The 23261-nt window shown below is 40.0% G+C and overlaps 1 protein-coding gene across 5 annotated transcripts in view; it reads right to left on the reverse strand.

Moving 5' to 3' along the window:
* srrt (serrate RNA effector molecule homolog (Arabidopsis)) overlaps positions 1-23261 on the reverse strand; it is a 113006-nt gene that overhangs the window by 74532 nt on the left and 15213 nt on the right. For 3 of the 5 annotated variants that reach the window (XM_069920109.1, XM_069920106.1, XM_069920107.1), the window contains exons 4-5: positions 5261-5407; positions 4688-4894 (exon numbers count right to left, since the gene is read on the reverse strand). In XM_069920109.1, coding sequence (XP_069776210.1) covers positions 4688-4894; positions 5261-5407 — 354 coding nt within the window. The remainder of the gene's footprint in view (positions 1-4687; positions 4895-5260; positions 5408-23261) is intronic. The other 2 variants (XM_069920108.1, XM_069920110.1) reach the window with 2 other exon arrangements.

Genomic DNA, 23261 nt, shown 5'->3' on the forward strand with positions numbered 1-23261 from the left:
TCAATTCCAATTTTGGAGGGGAAGAAGGTATAGGATGTTGGAATCACTCAGGCAGCACCTGTGGAAAAAGAAGCAGTTGACATTCCACATTTAGAACCAAAATTCTTCACCTGAAATGTTAATAGATTCTTTCTCCACAGATGCTGCCTGACCACACCCCCCCGCCCCCCCACCATTGTTTCCAGCATTTTCTGCTTTTATTTCAGATTTCTAATGTCTGCAGTTTATTTTTATTTTTATTCACTGAGATTGATTGAATTTTGTGGGCGAGGGCATTTATGGATTACAGGTTATACCTCTCTTATCCAGCAACTCCCACGGTCCATCGCCATTAGTACAAATTCCTTACAGAGAGCGTGGAACTCGAACCCCAGTCCTGATTGCTGACGCTATAAAGGTTGAATCAGCTGCGACTGTGACTAGGGTTTGAATCCCGCGCTGTCTGTAAGGAGTTTGTACTAACAGCAGCAGATTCAACCTTTAGGATGCCAGCGATCGGGACCGGGGTTTGAATCCCGTGCTGTCTGTAAGGAGTTAGTACTCACGTCCGATCGCTGGTGCTGTAGAGGCATTGCGCTAAGCGCTACGCTAACTGTGCTGCCCCACAGTATTATTTTCTGTTTTAAGCTTTGTTCTATCTTTGATATGTTTCCGGAATTTTCTGTGGTCCGGCAATGGCCAGGTCCCAATGCCACCGGATTAGAGGTTCAACCTGTACAGTTCAAAGTAGGTGGCTGGAACTATGATAACAGATCAGCCATAGTCTCATTAAACAGTGCCACAGCACTGAAGAGCTGAATGGCTTCCTGCTGTCTTCCTGTCACTCAGCTGATGTGAGGGGTTGCTCAAGACAGATGTAGAAGAGAGGCCAAAATTTACGATGGTGCCAGGGCGAGGGATTTCAATTCCGAGATTATTTTGGAGAAGCTGGAGTGTTCTCAGAGTAAGGTTTGGGGCGATTTCATAGAGGTGTACAAGATCAGGGAAGTTATGAATCAAGGACCAGGAGAGAGATTTAAAATTTCAGCAAAACATCAAGAAAAGGCTCTTTTCACTGATATCTGTGAGGAAAGGGAATTGGATCGGTGGGTTGAGTGAGTGTAATTTGCAGGATGACGTGGACAGGACAGAGGAATGGGATGGAGAGGACAACTCTTCTAGGAGTTGGCGTGTGCCACAATTCTTGATGGAAGCTGGAGGGACTCCTGCCTTTTCAAAGCCCTCCTTTAATCCACTCCACTACGTCCTCGCTGCATAATCGAGGAGCATGGATGGGAGAGGTGGTAACTGCAGGCTCCTTCAGATCGTGCAGTCCCAGTTGGGCCTTGTTTGTTTGTCATGAGCTCCTGCCTTGCTTTTTTCAATCATCTCTGGAGAACCCCAAACAGTTAAGACCAAAAAAAAAAGAGAGCCCTAGCAAAAGAACATGAACAAATCACCAATTTTAATTTGATGCTTTTTTTTTTAAAGAAACCTTTTACTTCAAGAATTATTGTTTTTGGCAGCTTACGTACGGATAAAATAATAATACTTAGGTGTCGAAGTCATCTTGAAGAATCTCAAGTGTGCGAGCGAACGTTTTGTAGCTTCTTTTCATTAGGCAGTGGTTGTGACCCCTCACTGACTATACACTAACACTTTCGGATTACTAGACACTGCATTGTGCGCAGTGTGTGGCTAACTAGTAGATCTCATACAAGGGTCTCCACTGCAGCGTGCCAGGATTTGCTTCACATTGCCCTCCTGCACCTTGTCTTCGAAGGGGAGGAAGAAAGGTGTCAGAATTAACATTATACAAACAAAAATGACTACAAACTCCAGATAACAAAAGGACAAAAAAAGGAAGAGGTTAGTTAAAATCGATATTTCCCCGTGTTGCTCATTTCAGTGAAAAAGCACACTGCTGGTTCCCACGTATGAAACACACCAACGAATTCCCTAGGCAAAATTAGCAAATGGAGAAGAGTTCTCAAGTCGGGGAGAAAGATGCAGAGAGGGAGGAAGTGTGCTAATAGTTTGGATCTCATATTTTGACATCACTGTATGCATCATTGAGACGATTACAGGAATCCCATCGTCCTGGCTCAGAGATTAGCTGCTGAAGTTTGTCCTGACTCATCACTGATATTGGTCAGTAATGAAGATCTGATATCCCACTATAGTGATCCCACCATTTCCTCACAGGCATACTCCCAAAGGGAGCAAGGTTTGCAGGAGAGTGAATCCTGGCTGGCAAATTCCTGCTGGGATAACACTCCATTTGTGTTGGGGCGAAGACACCAGTGGCCAGTGCAGCACAGAAGGCTTGCTGTGTTACCCAATGCTCTATCTTCATTGGTCACTGCTGCACCCAGCTATGAAGGTTAGATAACAAAGAATATTTGATGTTAAGTTTGAAAGAAATCTCAAATAAAATGGGGTGACACAGAGAGCATAGAGGTTAGCACAATGCTGTTATGGTCCCAGCGACCCCGGCTCGACTGTGGCGCTCTCGGTAAGGAGTTTGCACGTTCTCTCTGTGACTGTGTGGGTTTCTTCCAGATGTTCCGGCTTCTTCCCACCCTTCAAAATGTTCAAGGGTAATGGGTTAATTGGGTACGACTTAGCAGGCCAGAATTTCCTATTCTTTGTGTGCACAGCATTTAGAAATCAGAAGGATTATGGGCAAAGAAAAAGGTGCAAGAGATGGAGACAGAGCAAGACAATAAAGTCAGAGACAAAAGGGAGAAAGAGAGGAGAGAGCGAGAGGGTAAGCTAGCGTTTACAATTAGCAGATTTGTACAAACCAGACCATGGAGGGGGTGGGGGGGGGAAGAGAGAGAGAGAGAGAGAGAGAGAGAGAGAGAGAGAGAGAGAGAAGTTGGGTAACAACCCTCTAACAGAACATGGCAGGAACATAGAGCCCTCTCCCACAAAAGTGGTGGGCACAGATAGTCAATTCCTAACATGATATTGGAATTTTAAGTTTTTTGCTGCTCAACAGCATGAAGTTACTTGAGGGTGAGTAGACAGGCTTGGTTTACAGATCTGGAGGGGCTGAATTCCTTCCTGTGATGCTGTTCCACAATATCACTCCTCGTTCCAGCACCAGGTGCCCCACTAAGGCTTAATTTTATGCTTCAGCTCTCTATCAGCTTAATTGTTTGATGTTAAATTCCAGCATGTATCCTTTCAATGTGCAACAGAAGAAACGTCTGAAGCAATACAAGATCCAAACATCCTGCTCACGCCCCTATCATGGCCATCCTACACCTGGAGTGGAAAAGAGGTGCTGCACTCATGGGTATCCGTCATCCAGAACTCAGCAGTGCCCATATTACAGAGGTGGAGCAGTACGACTGGTGAGAGAGAAGGAGAGCACCGGAAACCATTGCACAAGTCCCCTTAATGCGCTCCATCACATGAGGAATTCTAAACCAGAAGCCGTTTCCCTTTGAAACACGAATGGATTCCAGCATTTTAGTTTCACCTCTCCCATACTGGACAGCAAACACATGGGGACGTGATGCTCAGCATCGGCCATTCCATTTCCCAAGATGTGGTTGCCAGTCTTGAGACCAGCTTTTACTCCCCACCTTGAATCACTGGTGGAGAAGATGGTGGTGAGCCACCTTCTTCACCTGCTGCAGCCGAGTGAATTGTACCCTCAGGGTTCGGAGGTCCAGATTTAGGCCCAGTGATGATGAAGGAATATGTCATGGCAGAGGAAACTGCTGAGTATCAGGGAAGGGCAGATCACAGCGAATGCCCGTCAACACATCCAAGTGCAGTCACTGGATAAAGACAAAGCTTTGTCATTTACCCACCTCACCCAGTGTAACTCTGGACAAACCCCAAGGTGCCAACTAGAAATGCTCAATGTGGGCAAAAGTTCCAAAAGGGCAAAGGGCACGGGCTGAGAGAGGTTTTTGCAGAGGCGAAGAGTCCTCTGTGATTAATGTGGACTCTAGCACTGTGGGGAAGGACAGGAAGATGTTCACAACTGGTGACCCAAGGATTAGGGCCCTTCAAATATTCCACGTGGAGCTCAAGTAGAGGTAAGAACACCCAGGGGAATTCAGTTCATCTCAAGAGATCCTCATCTCAACAATCTGAGGCTCAGAGTTGTTGGAAAAAGGACACTAGGTCCAGAAAGCTTTGGAACTCCAGTCACATAACATGTTAACAATCTCAGTAACAGTCAGAAAGTCCAAGAGAAAGCATTAAGGATCATTGAGACACTATTTTCTACCAATGGAATTCAATTTAATGACAAAAGTCTCAATCATAAATTATGAATTAAACGGCATGGCCTCATGCAGCAAGGGCCCACCAATGCTGGGACACGGTTAATGAATGAGTTTCATCTCCAGCTGTAGACTTGCCCTAACAAGGTCTGGATTCAGGGACTCCAGAACCAGAAGCAAGGAAGATCTCTACATTGGGCTAGCTGGAACTCAGCAGAGACAGGCTCATCACAACCACAGATCTCCCACACAGGATAATGTGAAAGACATCTGCGGGAGCCCGGGATACTCTTGCACCATTTTCTCTGCCACCTGCTCAGTCCTCTCGGGAAGGCTGGAGTAGGCACTCACGGGGAAGAGAGAAACCTTACAACGGTCACAATTGGCTGCACTTGTTAAGCAAATCCAAAACAAAATGGCTAACAATACACATGATCTGGCCTTTCAACGTGTAACCTCACCATTCTTCATCCTTGTGGGCCAGGAAGAAATCCTGCATCTGCTGCCGACGGAACTCAATCTTGTAGTCGTTGTAACGCTTCACTGATTCGGTCTCATCCACAGAGTCGTCCAGTGACAGCAGGAATTCTTTAAAGGTCTTCATCACTGGGGGTGGGGGCCCCACCTCCAACTCGTGCAGGTTGCCCAGCCTAGGGGTCAGAAGGAGACTAACAGCATCGGTACAGCATGACCACAAGCTTCACCGGAAAATGGTGCTAGATTCTACTCCTCACTTGCAGCTAACCCAAATAACATTTTAAATGGTATTTTTGTGCATTAGTCAGGCAATGTAAGTTTAAGACTCAAGCAACTAGAAAATACACTTATCCGGTATCTACCGAACCCCATAGGTACTGGATATCAGCCGTTTTACTGTACACAGAACATTCTCTTATGTAGCTGGATAAATATAAATACACACTGCCACCTGCCGGCCAGAGGGCTCCTTGGCAAACAAGTGCTGAGACCTGCTAGGGACATTTAGAATTCTGCTCCCTTTCAGCCGCGGGGCTCTGCCCCAATTGTGATCTCACCTGGCCTGGATGGGAATCCCATGGTGCTGTTGCATCATGTGAATATCCGGATGACCCCAGGGTTGTGGGGGTCCATAACTGGGGCCTCCCGCGCCCGCGTATGGCATTTCATACCCAGTGTGATAGGGATCTGCAACGTGGTCCTCCCTAAGAGGAAAGGAAACAGCTCATTAACACATCCTTCCCAACCATGTTGACACGGAGTCACAAAATGGGTGGGAAATGAAGAGCTTGAAGACAATATAGACAAAGGCGTAAAAGGCAGCAAGGTGAGTTATTAAGTTTACCAAAGTTGTCTGGACTCTCAGCAGGTCCCAGTGGAGGCAAAAGGCAGGGAACTATAGGCCAGTTAATTTAACATCTGTTGTAGTTGGGAAAATGCTTGAACCTATTATTAAAGAAGAAATAGCGAGGCACCTGGAGCGAAATAGATCCATCAGACAGACGCACCACAGACTCAGCAAAGGAAAGTCCCGTTTGACAAATTTACTAGCATTCTTTGAGGATATAATGAGTGCATTAGGTAGAGGGGAGCAGGTGGATGTTATTTACCCAGATTTCAGAAGGCATTCGATAAGGTGCATGCAGAAGATAAGGATGCATGGAATTGGGGGTGATGTAGTTGCATGGATGGAGGATTAGTTAACCAATAGAAAGCAGAGAGCTGGGGTACAGGGGTGTTTTTCTGGTTGGCAATCGGTGGTGGGCAGGGTGCCGCAGGGGTCAGTGGTAGGGCCCTCAACTGCATACATGAACGATCTGGAAGAGTATACAGAGTATAGAGCATCTAAGTTTGCTAATAACAGTAAACTGAGTGGAAAAGCAAATTGTGCAGAGGATACGCAGAGTCCGGAGAGAGATAGAGATAAGTGAATAGGGAAGGGTCTGGCAGATAGAGTACAATGTTGGGAAGTGTGAGGTATCCACTTTGGAAAGAAGAATGGAAGATCAAAAGGGAATGCAAAAGGTTGGCTTGCAGGTGCAGTGGGCTATTAAGAAGGCAAATGGAATGCTGGCGGGATTGAATTTAGGAGCAGGGAGGTTATGCTATAATTGTACAAGGTACTGGTGAGGCCGCATCTGGAACACTGTGCGCAGTTCTGGTCTCCTTATTTGAGGAAGGATGAAGGGGTTGGTTAATGAGAGATCAAGTCATCAGGGACTGTACTCGCTGGAATTTAGAAGAATGAGAGGGGAATCTTATAGAAATATATAAAATTATGAAAGACATAGATAAGACAGGGGTAAAGTTGATCCCATTGGTGAGGAGACCAGAATGAGGGGACATAGCCTCAAGATTCAGGGAAGTAGATTTAGGATGGAGATGAGGAGGAACTGCTTTTCCCAGAGGGTGGGGAATCTGTGGAATTTGCTGCCCATTGAAGCAGTGGAGGTGACCTCAGTATATAGATTTAAGATAAGGTTTAGTAGATTTTTACATACTGGGGGAATTGGGGGATATGGGGAAAAGGCAGGTCGGCGGAGATGAGCCGATCATCAGATCAGCCATAATTGAATGGCGGAGCAGGCTTGATGGGCCAAATGGCCGACTCCTGCTCCTATTTCTTATGTTTTAAAAACATCTGAGTCACCGAGCTGTTCACAGAAGCAAAGAATTTGAATGAGGAGTTTGCTTGAGAAACATATGTAAATAATGGTGGTAATCTGGAACCCTCAGGACTTGGCACTAACCAGCAAACTTTGCAGACCACTGCTCTTATTACAACCCATACTCAGTTTTTAATAGTCCTTTACTAGCCCCCATCTTGACAATCTTTTACAGGAGCTCAATTGTGAGTGTTCTGTCTGGCTGCATCATTGTGTGGTATGTTGGCTACAAAAGATCAGATCGAAGTCTATCCTTTCATTCAAGTGCTTTGCCGTTCGGCGTAGATCACGTCTCTCCATCCATCATTGTCTCTGACCCTCTGAATTGTAGTTGTTGCCTCGCGTTTCTAACCAAGTCTATACAGAGGATCATTAAAACAGCCGATGATCACTGGGGTCTCCTTTTCCTCTATAGACAGCAATTACTGGGAGTGTTGTCTACATAGGGCTCAATGAATTCTAGAGGTCCATTTCAACCCACTACCATCAAGGCTGCAGTACAGGAGCATCCAAATCAGGACTGCCAGTTTGGAGAATAGCTTCTCCCTGCAGTCTGTGGGACTGGTGAACAGTATCCTGTAACTGGGACAAACATCCAAAATATTTATATTCATTTAGTTTATTTACCTGATCATTATGTACTCTGTATTGTCTATTTTTGTGCGTGCACCATGGTCTGGAGAGGTGCTGCTTTGTCAGGTTGTATATGTCAATCAGATAATAATAAACTTGAACTTCAGATGCTGCCCAGTAAGCACAAGGATGAAGTTCACAAGCAGCAATAAAAAGCCCGAGTAAGTCTAAAGCAGTGGCTCTCTATCTTTCCACTCACATCCCACTTTAAGTAATTCCTAGGCCATCGGTGCTCTGGGATCAGTAAGGGGTTGCTTAAGGTGGAAAGAAAGTTTGAAAACCACTGTTTTATTCGTCCCTCATGGACTCATTATGTACATGGTTTCAGAGCTCCAAAGGAAATGGGCCAATGGCAATTTTTCTCAAGCAAAATATTTCAGTCACAATTGGGTCTAGGGCAGTGATTCTCAACCTTCCCTTCCCACTCACATCCCACCGTAAACAACCCCATACTAATCACAGAGCCCCGATGCCATCAGTAAAACACAGGATTCTGTTGACACTGTGGTTCAGTGAAAAAAAACACACAAATGCTGAAGAAACTCAGCAGGTCATACAGTGCCTTTATGTAGCAAAGGCTTGAGCCCTTCATCAAGGTGGGATGTGGGTGGGAAGATAAAGGTTGAGAACCACTGGTCTAAAGGGAACATAGGACCTGAGTTTCAGCACTCCAAATAAGCCAAAACAAAAGCACTCCGGACTCTGGCTCCAGCATAAAATATTCCCAATTTCCTGACCCTCTGGAGATCCAGGCCTCATCCACTCACTGACCTACACCGTAAGAGTGGCAAAGAGAATAATTCTCAGCGACCCCCCCCCTGCCCCCAACTATTGACATGATCTACCGGGATTGTTGTCTGAAGATGGCTCACAAAAATCATGGAGGACCCCCTACCACCCCACACGCAGCATCTTTCAGCTGCTCCCATCTGGGAAAGAGATACAGGGGTATCAGACCCAGCACCACCAAGCTGAGGAACAGCTTCTTCCCACGAGCAATGAGAATGCTGAATGACTGATGAACGGCTCACACTGACCATCGGAGCTTTTCATATTAACAAAGCAATATTTATTTATTTATATATATGAATACTTGTCCTGAATATGTGTATGTCTGGTTTTGCATTGAGGAGGGGAGAACGCTGTTGCATCAGGTGGTACTTGTAGTAACATACGTTAAATTAAGTTATCAAGTCAAGATTATTGTCATCTGTACAAGTACCACCCGACGCAACAGCGTTCTCCTGTTCTCGACGCAAAACACATGCAGACAACAATATATATGCAATACAAGTATTTTACCTATAAAAATAAATAAATGGATATTGATTTGTACAGATCGATATTAAACCGAATGAACCGACATTAAATTACTGGAGTGCTGAGGAGTCACGTGATGGAGTAGTGGCCGGTCGGGGAACTCCAGCCCTCTCCGGAAAAGTTTTAAAAAAAACACAGAAAACACAAAGGCACAAACACAAAAATTAAAATAAAGTGAAAGTAAAGGTGGGAAGAAATTGGCAGCAAAGAAAGAAAAGTCGAAAGCAACGGGAAGAAGAGAAGAAGAAAAGACATCGGAAGAAGAAGGTGAAGGCCTTACCTGTCCGAGGAGGCCCGCCGCAGAGAGAGAAGCCCACTCCCTAAGGTCAGTCGAAGTCCCGATCTCGGGACTACAAAAATGGCTCGCGGAGCAAAGCAAAAGTGCGCAACCGCGCATGACAAAAAAAAAACACTGACGGGAGGGGGGACCAGCTGAGGAGTCGATCTCCACAGCTGAGAATGACAGCTACAGCACAACAACAAGAAGAGAACATAGAAAACAACGAGAACAAGAAAGAGAGTAAAAAGAAATCAAGGAAACAACAGATGACCAACCCATTGGAAAAAGAACATAGAGAAATGGAAGAAGGGAAGAGCAAGACAATGGATATATTTTTTTGAAAGAATATATGGAATTAGTAAAAGAATGGCAATTACAAGAATTTAGTGAAATAAAAAGAAGAATTAAAAGTACAAAAGAAAAAGTGAATAGATTAGAGATGATCATGTCAGATATAGGAAAAAGAGTGGACAAGGTGGAGAACGAGAAACAGCCGTAGAAATGGAAGTAGAAGACTTAAAAAAGAAATTAGAAGAATCTAAGAAAAAAGTTAAAGAGACACAAGAGCTGTTAGCTCAGAAGATAGATATAATGTAAAATTATAATAGAAGAAATAATATAAAGATAGTAGGCCTTAAGGAAGATGAAGAAGGCAAGAATATGAGAGAATTTATAAAAGATTGGATCCCCAGGGTCCTAGGAAGATCAGAATTACAGGAAGAAATGGAAATAGAAAGGGCACATAGAACATTAGCCCCTAAACCACAGCTACAACAAAAACCAAGATCCATTTTAGTAAAATTCCGAAGATATACAAGAGAAAATATATTGGAGAAAGCAATGAAGAAAATAAGAGAAGACAAAAAGCCACTGGAATACAAAGGTCAAAAAAATGTTTTCTATCCAAACATAAGTTTTGAACTCCTGAAGAAGAGAAAGGAGTTTAATACAGCAAAAGCGATCCTATGGAAAAAAGGATATAAATTTATGCTAAAGTACCCAGCGGTACTTAAAATAGTTATTCCAGGGCAGCAAAAAAGTCTATTCTCGGATCCGGAGGAAGTACGAAAATTTGCAGAACAACTACAAAACAGACAGAGAGATGAAGACATGTAACGAGAGCAAAAATGACCACGAACGATATGTATGTGTGTATATGGGTATACCCCCCCTGAAACCCTCTGGGATCAGCTGAAGAGTACCATACTTCAATCCACTGAAGAGGTACTGGGCTTCTCCTCCAGGAAGAACAAGGACTGGTTCGACGAAAACAGCCAGGAAATTCAGGAGCTGCTGTCAAAGAAGCGAGCTGCCCACCAGGCTCACCTTACAAAGCCGTCCTGGCCAGAGAAGAAACAAGCCTTCTGTCGCGCATGCAGCCATCTTCAGCGCAAACTCCGGGAGATCCAAAATGAGTGGTGGACTAGCCTCGCCAAACGAACCCAGCTCAGCGTGGACATTGGCGACTTCAGGGGTTTTTACGAGGCTCTAAAAGCTGTGTACAGCCCCTCACCCCAAGTCCAAAGCCCGCTGCGCAGCTCAGACGGCAAAGTCCTCCTCAGCGACAATATCTCCATCCTCAACCGATGGTCAGAACACTTCCAATCTCTTTTCAGTGCCAACCGCTCAGTCCAAGATTCCGCCCTGACCCAGCTCCCTCAAAAGGCCCTAAGGCTAGAGCTGGATGAGGTCCTCACCCGGGAAGAGACATATAAGGAAATTGAACAACTGAAAAGTGGCAAAGCAGCAGGTATGGATGGAATCCCCCCAGAGGTCTGGAAGGCTGGCGGCAAAACTCCGCATGCCAAACTGCATGAGTTTTTCAAGCTTTGTTGGGCCCAAGGAAAGCTGCCTCAGTACCTTCGTGATGCCATCATCATCACCCTGTACAAAAACAAAGGCGAGAAATCAGACTGCTCAAACTACAGGGGAATCACGCTGCTCTCCATTGCAGGCAAAATCTTCGCTAGGATTCTCCTAAATAGAATAATACCTAGTGTCGCCGAGAATGTTCTCCCAGAATCACAGTGCGGCTTTCGCGCAAACAGAGGAACTACTGACATGGTCTTTGCCCTCAGACAGCTCCAAGAAAAGTGCAGAGAACAAAACAAAGGACTCTACATCACCTTTGATGACCTCACCAAAGTCTTCGACACCGTGAGCAGGAAAGGGCTTTGGCAAATACTAGAGCGCATCAGATGCCCCCCAAAGTTCCTCAACATGGTTATCCAACTGCACGAAAACCAACAAGGTCGGGTCAGATACAGCAATGAGGTCTCTGAACCCTTCTCCATTAACAATGGCGTGAAGCAAGGCTGCGTTGTCACACCAACCCTCTTTTCAATCTTCTTCAGCATGATGCTGAACCAAGCCATGAAAGACCTCAACAATGAAGACGCTGTTTACATCCGGTACCGCACGGATGGCAGTCTCTTCAATCTGAGGCGTCTGCAAGCTCACACCAAGACACAAGAGCAACTTGTCCGTGAACTACTCTTTGCAGACGATGCCGCTTTAGTTGCCCATTCAGAGCCAGCTCTCCAGCGCATGACGTCCTGTTTTGCGGAAACTACCAAAATGTTTGGCCTGGAAGTCAGCCTGAAGAAAACTGAGGTCCTCCTTCAGCCAGCTCCCCTTCATGACTACCAGCCACCCCACATCTCCATCGGGCACACAAAACTCAAAACGGTCAACCAGTTTACCTATCTCAGCTGCACCATTTCATCAGATGCAAGGATCGACAACGAGATAGACAACAGACTCGCCAAGGCAAATAGCGCCTTTGGAAGACTACACAAGAGTCTGGAAAAACAACCAACTGAAAAACCTCACAAGATAAGCGTATACAGAGCCATTGTTATACCCACACTCCTGTTCGGCTCCGAATCATGGGTCCTCTACCGGCATCACCTACGGCTCATAGAACGCTTCCACCAGCGTTGTCTCCGCTCCATCCTCAACATTCACTGGAGCAACTTTATCCCTAACATCGAAGTACTCGAGATGGCAGAGGCCGACAGCATCGAATCCACGCTGCTGAAGATCCAACTGCGCTGGGTAGGTCACGTCTCCAGAATGGAGGACCATCGCCTTCCCAAGATCGTGTTATATGGCGAGCTCTCCACTGGCCATCGTGTCAGAGGTGCACCAAAGAAGAGGTACAAGGACTGCCTAAAGAAATCTCTTGGTGCCTGCCACATTGACCACCGCCAGTGGGCTGATATCGCCTCAAACCGTGCATCTTGGCGCCTCACAGTTCGGCGGGCAGCAACCTCCTTTGAAGAAGACCGCAGAGCCCACCTCACTAACCAAAGACAAAGGAGGAAAAACCCAACACCCAACCCCAACCAACAAATTTTCCCCTGCAAACGCTGCAACCGTGTCTGCCTGTCCCGCATCGGACTTGTCAGCCACAAACGAGCCTGCAGCTGATGTGGACATTTAACTCCTCCATAAATCTTCGTCCGCGAAGCCAAGCCAAAGATATATATATATGTGTGTATGTATATATGTGTGTACATGAGTGTATCCGTATTTAAAAGAAAATATATAGAGTATAGATAAGAATTAATAAGGGAAAGAAAGGGAAGAGAGGAAGTAAGGAGGGAATTAAGAGAGTGGCCTTTGTTATATATGAAAATTAAAATCTTTTCTGGGGGGGTTGGGTGAGGAGGAGTTACGGTCACTGCGAAATCAATTGACGCTTGCGAGTGAATTACTAACACTAATAGAAAGGATAAACTGTATTAAAATGAACATTTTCCCAAGGATACAATACCTATTTCAGGCATTGCCAATACACTTGACGGAGAAATTCTTCAAGGAGCTAAAGAAAATAATAGGGAAATTCTTATGGAAAGGGGGGGAAACCGAGGATAGCACTAGATAAATTAACAGAATGGTATAAACAAGGAGGCTTACAACTGCCAAACTTTAAAAATTATTATAGAGCCGCACAATTAAGATACCTATCAGATTTTTATCAAACAAGGGAAAAGAGGGGGCATGGCAAGATGGCGTAAGGATCAGACGTGCCTTCCAGTCCTCTCCTGACTCTATCTTATTGTTTTGTCTAGAAATGCCCGTTAAAATTCTTTAAAAGTTTAGATAATTTCAGTGCTGTTAATTTAACTTATGATGGTACAATTGGTGAAAAAGAGCAAAAAAAAAACAACAACAGATCATCAAAAAACTACATTTTCCAAAAGTTCAAGTTTTGGAGCCTACCTGCAGGAAAGACACCGGGACTCAGCGTGAAATGGATCCCAGGAGAGAGGTACAGTGTTCGGATGTAGAGCTCTATGTTACATCGGTAGAGCCCCCTAAAGAGGGCGCCAAACAGCCTTTAGAACAAAGAGTTACTTAAAGGCATTTGTCAACTGTAGAGGTGGCGCTGCAAACTGCACCTCTTCAGATAGAAGAACCTATACAACTTGATGAACTGGGAGAACTTAATACATTATGGACTGGGGAAAACTTTGGCCAGCGTCCTCCAGTCACTGCTGGAGAGGCTGTGGCTGGGGTTTTCACACCCAGTCATACTATAAGGAAGCCAACCAGAATGAAGGAAGGAACAAAAGATCCTTTGGTTATGCAGAAGAAGCAGGAATCTGTTGAGCCAAAATCTCTTCCAATTGAAAAGATTTTTGTGAATCTTGAATCTAAATTATCTTATACAATGCAGGGATTATCCAACATTATGACTGAACTTGGTACTAGGTTTAATACTCTGGTGAAAATACATTCTCAACAGATGGCTGAGTTTGGAGCTTTTAAGCTTGAAGTGAGAGATAAATTTAATTCGTGTGAAGAAGATATAGACGAAATACGGGATCAAGTTTTTGATGTGACAAAAATGGTCGAAGACTTACAAACTCAAAATAAAAATTTGGTGAAAAAGATTGATTATTTGGAAAACCAATCCAGACGGAACAATATAAAGATTATTGGTTTGCCAGAAGGTATGGAGGGACCAGACCCAAGAAAAATTTTTACTGAATGGATTCTGCAGGTGCTGGGTCAAGAACATTTCCCGGAAGGTATAATACTGGAACGAGCTCACAGAGTCTTGCGTAGAAGACCAATTTCAGGTCAAATTTCAGGTCCAAGACCTGTTTTGGTTCGTTGCTTGAATTATTACGACAGAGAAATAATTTTACGAGTGGCTATTAGAAATGCACAACAGAGAAAATCACCCTTGATGATTCAAATTAATCGAGTTTTCTTCTATGCGGATTTGAGTCAAGAAGTTATGTTCCAATGACGGGAATTCAATCCTGCTAAAGAGTTGTTGTGGAAGAAAGGTTAAAGGCATCCAGCTGTTTTGAAGGTTTTTCAAGATGGTTACCAACCAAAATATTTTTTTTTTAAATTGATTATTGTTTAAGAATTTTTGATAGATAACTTTACTAATTTTTTTATATAAAGTTTGAGTTAAATATATGTTTCATCTTAACTCCGTTTATTAAATATATGCATTTAAGTTTGATTTAAATATGTTTTTTAAGTCTGATATCTTAGTATTAATGACTTTTCTTTTTGTTAGTATTTTAATCGGTTATGTTTTGGTTTTTTTCTCACATATATTATTAACTTTATTAATTCTTCACTCTTTATTTTGGGGGGGAAAGGGGGGGTTGGACTAATTTGAGTTGGGTTATTAATGTGTAATAATTATTGGGGAGGGTATTGTTTATTTAGATTACTGATACTGTATTGTAATTTTATTATTTTATTCTTTTTAAATGTAATCCTATATGTTATTCATGTTATAAAATCTTAAATAAAGTTAAAAAAAAAGGGAAAAACCAGATTGGACTAGATTAGAACTAGATAAAATAGGGGAGAAGATACCCGAACATATATTATATAAATGGGATGAAAAATTGGTACAGGGGAGGAGTCACGTGATGGAGAAGTGGCCGGTCAAGGAATTCCAGCCCTCTCCCGAAAAGTTAAAAAAAACACAAAAAGCACAAAGGTACAAGATTAAAATTTACAACAAAGTAAAAATAAATGTGAGAAGAAAATGGCAGCGAAGAGAGAAAAGTCGAAAACAACGGGAAGAAAAGAGGAAGAAAGAACGTCGGAAGAAGAAGGTGAAGGCCTTACCTGTCCGAAGAGGCCCGCCGCAGAGAGAGAAGCCCGCTCCCGCAGGTCAGTGGAAGTGCCAGGCTCGGGACTACAAAAATGGCTCACAGAGCCGAGTAAAAGTGCGCAACCGCACATGAAAACAAACACACTGACGGGAGGGGGGAACAGCTGCGGAGTCGATCTCCACAGCTGAGAGAGACACCTGCAGCACAGCAGCAGGTGCAAAACACAGACAATAACGACAACAAGAAAGAAGAGGGTAAAAAGAAAACAAGGAAACAACAGATGGTCAATCCAGAGGAAAAAGAAGAAGAACAGAAAGAAATGGAAGAAGAAGAGAAAGGCAAGACAATGGATATATCTTTTTTTAAAGAATATATGGAATCAGTGAAAGAATGGCAATTACAAGAATTTAATGAGTTAAAAAGAAGAATTAAGAATGCAGAAGAAAAAATGAATAAAATAGAAATGGTCATATCAGAGATAGGAAAAAGAGTGGAAAATGTGGAAGAACGAGAAATAATCGTAGAAATGGAAGTAGAGGACTTAAAAGAGAAATTAGAAGAATCTAATAAAAAAGTTAAAGAGGCACATGAGCTGTTAGCTCAGAAGATAGATATAATGGAAAACTATAATAGAAGAAATAATATAAAGATAGTGGGCCTTAAGGAAGATGAAGAAGACAAGAATATGAGAGAATTTATAAAAGATTGGATCCCCAGGGTCCTAGGAAGACCAGAATTACAGGAAGAAATGGAAATAGAGAGGGCACATAGAACTTTAGCCCCGAAACCACAACCGCAGCAAAAACCAAGATCCATTTTAGTAAAATTCTTAAGATATACAACAAGAGAAAATATATTGGAGAAAGCAATGAAGAAAGTAAGAGAAGACAAAAAGCCACTGGAATATAAAGGTCAAAAAATTTTTTTCTATCCAGACATAAGTTTTGAACTCCTGAAGAAGAGGAAGGAGTTCAATACAGCAAAAACGATCTTATGGAAAAAAGGATATAAATTTATGTTAAAGTACCCAGCGGTACTTAAAATAGTTATTCCAGGGCAACAAAACAGACTATCTCGGATCCAGAGGAAGCAAGAAAATTTGCAGAACAACTACAAAACAAGTAAAGAGATGAAGACATGTAATGAGAGTAAAAATGACCACGAACTATATGTATGTGTGTATACATATATACACTATATGTATATATATATACATACACACATATAGTGTGTATACATGAATGAATCCGTATTTAGAGGAAAATATATAGAGTATAGACAAGAATTAATAAGGGAGGGAAAGGGAATAGAGGGAATAAGGAGGGAATTAAAAGAGTGACATTTGTTACATATGAAAATTGAAATCTTTTCCGGGGGGGGCTGGGTGGGGAGGAGCTATGGTCACTGCAAAATCAGTTGACGTTTGCGAGTGAATTCGCAAATCCAAATGGAGAGGGGAGATGTGGTTGCCCGACAAGGGATAAAGGGCAACTCAGGAGCGGGAGGGGAGAATGGGGTTAAAGAAGTTTTAAATAGGAGAATAGGGAAAATGTTTGATGTTTTAGAAATGTTGTCTTATAAAATGTTCAAAACAAGAAAGCAGAAATGGATAAGAAGGAAAGGTGATGATGGAGAAACGGAAACGGAAGATAAACAAAGTATGAAATGGGTACGCTGAACTATATGACTTTAAATATTAACGGAATACATAACGAAATCAAAAGGAAGAAACTGCTAAATTTACTGAAAAAAGAAAAAATTGAGATAGCATTTGTGCAAGAAACACATTTAACTGAATTGGAGCACAAGAAATTAAAGAGAGATTGGGTAAGACATGTAACAGCAGCGTCGTATAATTCAAAAGCAAGAGGAATAGCTATATTAATTAGCAAAAATGTCCCAATTAAAATAGAAGAGGAAATAATAGATCCAGCAGGGAGATATGTAATGATAAAATGTCAGATATATTCGGAGTTTTGGAATCTACTCAATGTATATTCACCTAACGAAGAAGATCAAAAATTTATGACAGATTTTTTTTGAAGATAGCAGATACACAAGGGAACATATTAATAGGAGGGGATTTCAACCTGAATTTGGATTCAAATATGGACAAAACTGGGAAAAAAATTAACAGAAAGAACAAAGTAACCAAATTTAAAATTAGATCGGTGCAAGAAATGCAATTTTTGGATATATGGAGGAAACAAAACCCAAATGAAAAGGAATATTCATACAACTCGGGTAGACATAAAACATACTCAAGAATAGACCTATTTTTGTTATCAGCTCGTATGCAAGATAGAGTAAGAAAAACAGAATATAAAGCTAGAATATTATCGGACCATTCACCCTTGATATTGACAATAGAGTTAGAGGACATCCCTCCAAGAATGTATAGATGGAGATTAAACTCCATGCTACTTAAAAGGCAGGATTTTAGAGAATTAATTGAAAGACAAATTAAAATGTATTTTGAAATAAATACGGAATCAGTGAAAGATAAGTTTATACTATGGGATGCAATGAAAGCGTTCATTAGAGGGCAAATAATAGTTATGTAACCAAGATGAAGAAGGACTATAATCAGAAACAGAGCAGTTGGAAAGGGAAATAGTAAATGTAGAAAAAGAATTAGCAATGAAGGAAGATACAACTAAAAGAAGAGAATTGGCAGATAAAAAAATAAAATATGGAACACTACAAACATATAAGGTGGAGAAGAACATAATGAAGAAAAAACAGAAATATTATGAACTAGGAGAAAAAACGCACAAAATTCTAGCGTGGCAGCTTAAGACAGAACAAACTAAGAAAATAGTATTGGCATCAAGGAAAAAAGACAAACAAATCACATATAATCCAACAGAGATCAAGGAAAACTTTAGAGAATTCTATGAACAATTATACCAAACTGAAAACGAAGGGAAAGAAGACAAAATAGATGAATTTTTAACTAAAATTGAACTACCAAAATTACAAATAGAGGAACAAAATAAATTAATAGAACCATTTGAAATAGTACAAATACAAGAGATAATAAAAAAATTACCAAATAATAAAACACCAGGAGAGGATGGATTCCCAATAGAATTCTATAAAACATTTAAAGATTTATTAATTCCTCCCCTCCTGGAAGTAATCAACCAGATTGATAAAACACAAAGCTTACCAGATCCATGTAAAACAGCAATAATTACAGTAATACTAAAGCAAGGGAAAGATCCACTCACACCAGCGTCATATAGACCAATATCATTATTTAACACAGATTATAAGATAATAGCTAAACTATTAACAAATAGATTAGCAGAGTATGTACCGAAAATGGTAAATCTACACCAAACTGGATTTATTAAAAAAAGACGAACAACAGACAATATTTGTAAATTTATTAACTTAATTCATGCAGTAGAAGGGAGTAAAGCGCCACCAGTAGCAGTTGCTTTAGACGCAGAGAAGGCCTTTGACAGAGTAGAATGGAATTATTTATTCAAAGTACAACAAAAATTCAGTTTACCAGAGAAATATATTAATTGGGGCCATTGGCGAAAGTGACAGTAAATGGATATATATCAAAACAATTTAACTTAAGCAGATCAACAAGGCAGGGATACCCACTATCGCCCTTATTGTTCGCGTTAGCCATAGAAGCACTAGCAGAAGTGATAAGAACAGAAAATAAAATAAAAGGGATAAAAATAAAAGACAAGGAATATAAAATCAGTTTATTTGCAGATGACGTTATAGTATACTTAACAGAACCAGAAATATCAATAAAAGAATTACACAAGAAATTGAAGGAATATGGAGGTGTCGGGTTACGCAAATAAAAGTGAAGCAATGCAAATGAATAATGCGGTTTTCTCAAAATTTAAGAAAGAATCACCATTCAGATGGCAAATGCAAGCAATACGATACCTTGGTATACAAATAAATAAAAACCTCGGCCATCTATATAAACTCAATTATTATTCACTAATGAAAAAAATTACAGGACGACTTAGAGCATTGGAAAGATTTACCACTAACACTAATAGGATGGATAAACTGTATTAAAATGAACATTTTCCCAAGGATACAATACCTATTTCAGGCATTGTCAATACACTTGACGGAGAAATTCTTCAAGGAGTTAAAGAAAATAATAAGGAAATTTTTATGGAAAGGGGGGAAACCGAGGATAGCACTAGATAAATTAACAGAATGGTATAAACAAGGAGGCTTACAACTGCCAAACTTTAAAAATTATTATAGAGCCACACAATTAAGATACCTATCAGATTTTTATCAAACAAGGGAAAAGCCAGATTGGACTAGATTAGAACTAGATAAAATAGGGGAAAAAATACCTGAACACATATTATATAAATGGGATGAAAAATTGGTACAACGTAGGAGTTCTCCGGTATTACATCATCTACTCAATATTTGGAAAAAGATTCATGTAGAAAGGAATAAAACAAATTACCAATTACCAAGACTAATTTTTTTTTTAATTTTTTATTTTTCACACCATAAATCACATTAGCCATGGTACACACTTTTTCCTTTTCACACATATACAGTTCCATTTTCTCCCCCCCCTCCCTCCTCCCATCCCACCCTCCCTACCTCCCCACTCCGTCCATTTAAGGTATGCAATCTAGGATACATTAAACCAGTCAGACAATGTTGTCATTCAATAAAAATAAACCAGAAATTCTACTGAGTCCATTCTTTTCATTTCCTTTTCCTTCCGTTCACTTAGGTAATGATTGTCCCCGGTAGGTTTTCGCTATTGTATTTAATGTAAGGCTCCCATATTTGTTCGAATATTTCAATATTATTTCTTAAACTATATGTTATTTTTTCTAATGGAATACATTTATTCATTTCTATATACCATTGTTGTATTTTCAAATTATCTTCCAATTTCCAGGTTGACATGATACATTTTTTTGCTACGGCTAGAGCTATCTTAACAAATCTTTTTTGTGCATCCTCCAAATCAATTCCAAATTCTTTGTTTTTTATGTTACTTAGGAGGAAGATCTCTGGATTCTTTGGTATATTGTTTTCTGTTATTTTATTTAATATCTGATTTAGATCTTCCCAAAATTTTTTTACTTTCTCACATGTCCAGATTGCATGAATTGTTGTTCCCATTTCTTTTTTTACATCGAAAACATCTATCAAATACTGTTGGGTCCCATTTATTTAACTTTTGAGGTGTAATGTATAGCCTGTGTATCCAGTTATATTGTATCATACGTAACCTCGTATTTATTGTATTTCTCATCGTTCCGGAGCATAACTTCTCCCATGTTTCCTTTTTTATCTTTATATTTAAATCTTGTTCCCATTTTTGTTTAGTTTTACCATTTGTTTCCTCATTCTCCTTTTCTTGCAGTTTAATATACATATTTGTTATAAATCTTTTGATTATCATTGTATCTGTAATCACATATTCAAGGTTACTTCCCTCTGGCAAACTCAAGCTGCTTCCTAATTTATCCTTCAAGTAGGATCTCAATTGGTAATATGCCAGCGCTGTATCTTGAGTTATATTGTATTTATCTTTCATTTGTTCAAAGGATAAGAATCTATTTCCTGAAAAACAATTTTCTATTCTTTTAATCCCTTTTTTCTCCCATTCTCTAAAGGAAAGGTTATCAATTGTAAAAGGGAGTAACTTATTTTGCGTCAATATTAGTTTTGGTAATTGATAATTTGTTTTATTTCTTTCTTCATGAATCTTCTTCCAAATATTGAGGAGATGATGTAATACTGGAGAACTTCTATGTTGTACCAATTTTTCATCCCATTTATATGATATGTGTTCAGGTATCTTTTCCCCTATTTTATCTAATTCTAATCTCGTCCAATCTGGCTTTTCCCTTGTTTGATAAAAATCTGATAGATATCTTAATTGTGCGGCTCTATAATAATTTTAAAAGTTTGGCAATTGTAAGCCTCCTTGTTTATACCATTCTGTTAATTTATCTAGTGCTACATTAGGGTATTACATCATCTGCTCAATATTTGGAAGAAGATTCATGTAGAAAGGAATAAAACAAATTACCAACTACCAAAACTAATACTGACGCAAAATCAGCTAATCCATTTTACAATAGATAACCTTTCCTTGAGAGAATGGGAGAAAAAAGGGATCAAAAGAATAGAAAATTGCTTTTCAGGGAATAAATTATTATCCTTTGAACAACTGAAGGATAAATATAACTCACGATACAGTGTTGGCTTACTACCAGCTGAAATCCTACTTGAAGGACAAATTGGGAAGCAGTCTGAGGTTACCAGAGGGAAGTAACTTTGAATATGTGATTACAGACACAATGATAATCAAAAAATTTATAACAAACATGTATATTAAACTACAAGAAAAGGAGAATGAGGAAACAAATGGTAAAACTAAACAAAAATGGGAACAAGATCTAAACATAAACATAAAGAAGGAAACATGGGAGAAGTAATGCTCAGGAACTGAGAAATACAATAAATACGAGGTTACGTATGATACAATATAACTGGATACACAGGCTATATATTACACCTCAAAAGTTAAATAAATGGGACCCAACAGTATCTGACAGATGTTTTCGCTGTAAAAAGGAAATGGGAACAACAATTCATGCAATCTGGACATGTGAGAAAGTGAAAAAATTTTGGGAAGATCTAAACCAGATATTAAATAAAATCACAAAAAGCAATATACCAAAAAACCCAGAGATCTTCCTCCTAAGTAATATAAAACACAAAGAATGTGGACTTGATTTGGATGGTGCACAAAAAAGATTTGTTAGGATAGCCCTAGCTGTAGCAAAAAAATGTATTATGTCAGCCTGGAAATTAGAAGATAACTTGAGAATACAACAATGATATATAGAAATGAATAAATGTATTCCATTAGAAAAAAATAACATATAATTTAAGAAATAATATTACAATATTTGAACAAATATGGGAGCCTACAGGAGACATCTACCACCTAAAATGACAGAAGGAGAAGGGAATGAAAAGAATTGACTCAGTGGAATTTCTTGTTTCTTTTTATTGAGTGACAACATTGTCTTATTTTTAAAATTTTTTATTTTTCACACCATAAACCACATTAACCATGATACACACTTTTTCCTTTTCAAACATATACAGTGCCATTTTCTTCCCCCGCCTCCTCCCATCCCGCCCTCCCTACCTCCCCCCTCCCGTCCATTTAAAGTACAAAATCTAGGATACATTAAACCAGTCAAACAATGTTGTCATTCAATAAAAATAAACAAGAAATTCCACTGAGTCAATTCTTTTCATTTCCTTCTCCTTTCGTTAATTTAGGTAGTGAATGTCCCCGGTAGGTTTTCGCTATTATGTTTCATATAAGGCTCCCATATTTGTTCAAATATTTCAATATTATTTCTTAAACTATATGTTATTTTTTCTAATGGAATACATTTATTCATTTCTATATACCATTGTTGTATTTTCAAATTCTCTTCCAATTTCCAGGTTAACATAATACATTTTTTTGCTACGGCTAGAGCTATCTTAACAAATCTTTTTTGTTCATCATCCAAATCAATTCCAAATTCTTTGTTTTTTATGTTACTAAGGAGGAAGATCTCTGGATTCTTTGGTATATTGTTTTCTGTTATTTTATTTAATACTTGGTTTAGATCTTCCCAAAATTTTTCTTCTTTCTCACGTGTCCAGATTGCATGAATTGTTGTTCCCATTTCTTTTTTACATCGAAAACATCTATCAGATACTGTTGGGTCCCATTTATTTAACTTTTGAGGTGTAATGTATAGCCTGTGTATCCAGTTATATTGTATCATACGTAACCTCGTATTTATTGTATTTCTCATTGTTCCAGAACATAACTTCTCCCATGTTTCCTTTTTTATCTTTATATTTCAATCTTGTTCCCATTTTTGATAGTTTTACCATTTGTTTCCTCATTCTCCTTTTCTTGCAGTTTAATATACATATTTGTTATAAATCTTTTGATTATCATTGTATCTGTAATCACATATTCAAAGTTACTTCCCTCTGGTAAACTCAGACT

This window comes from Narcine bancroftii, chromosome 2 (assembly GCF_036971445.1).
Source record: "Narcine bancroftii isolate sNarBan1 chromosome 2, sNarBan1.hap1, whole genome shotgun sequence".
Lineage (NCBI taxonomy): Eukaryota > Metazoa > Chordata > Chondrichthyes > Torpediniformes > Narcinidae > Narcine > Narcine bancroftii.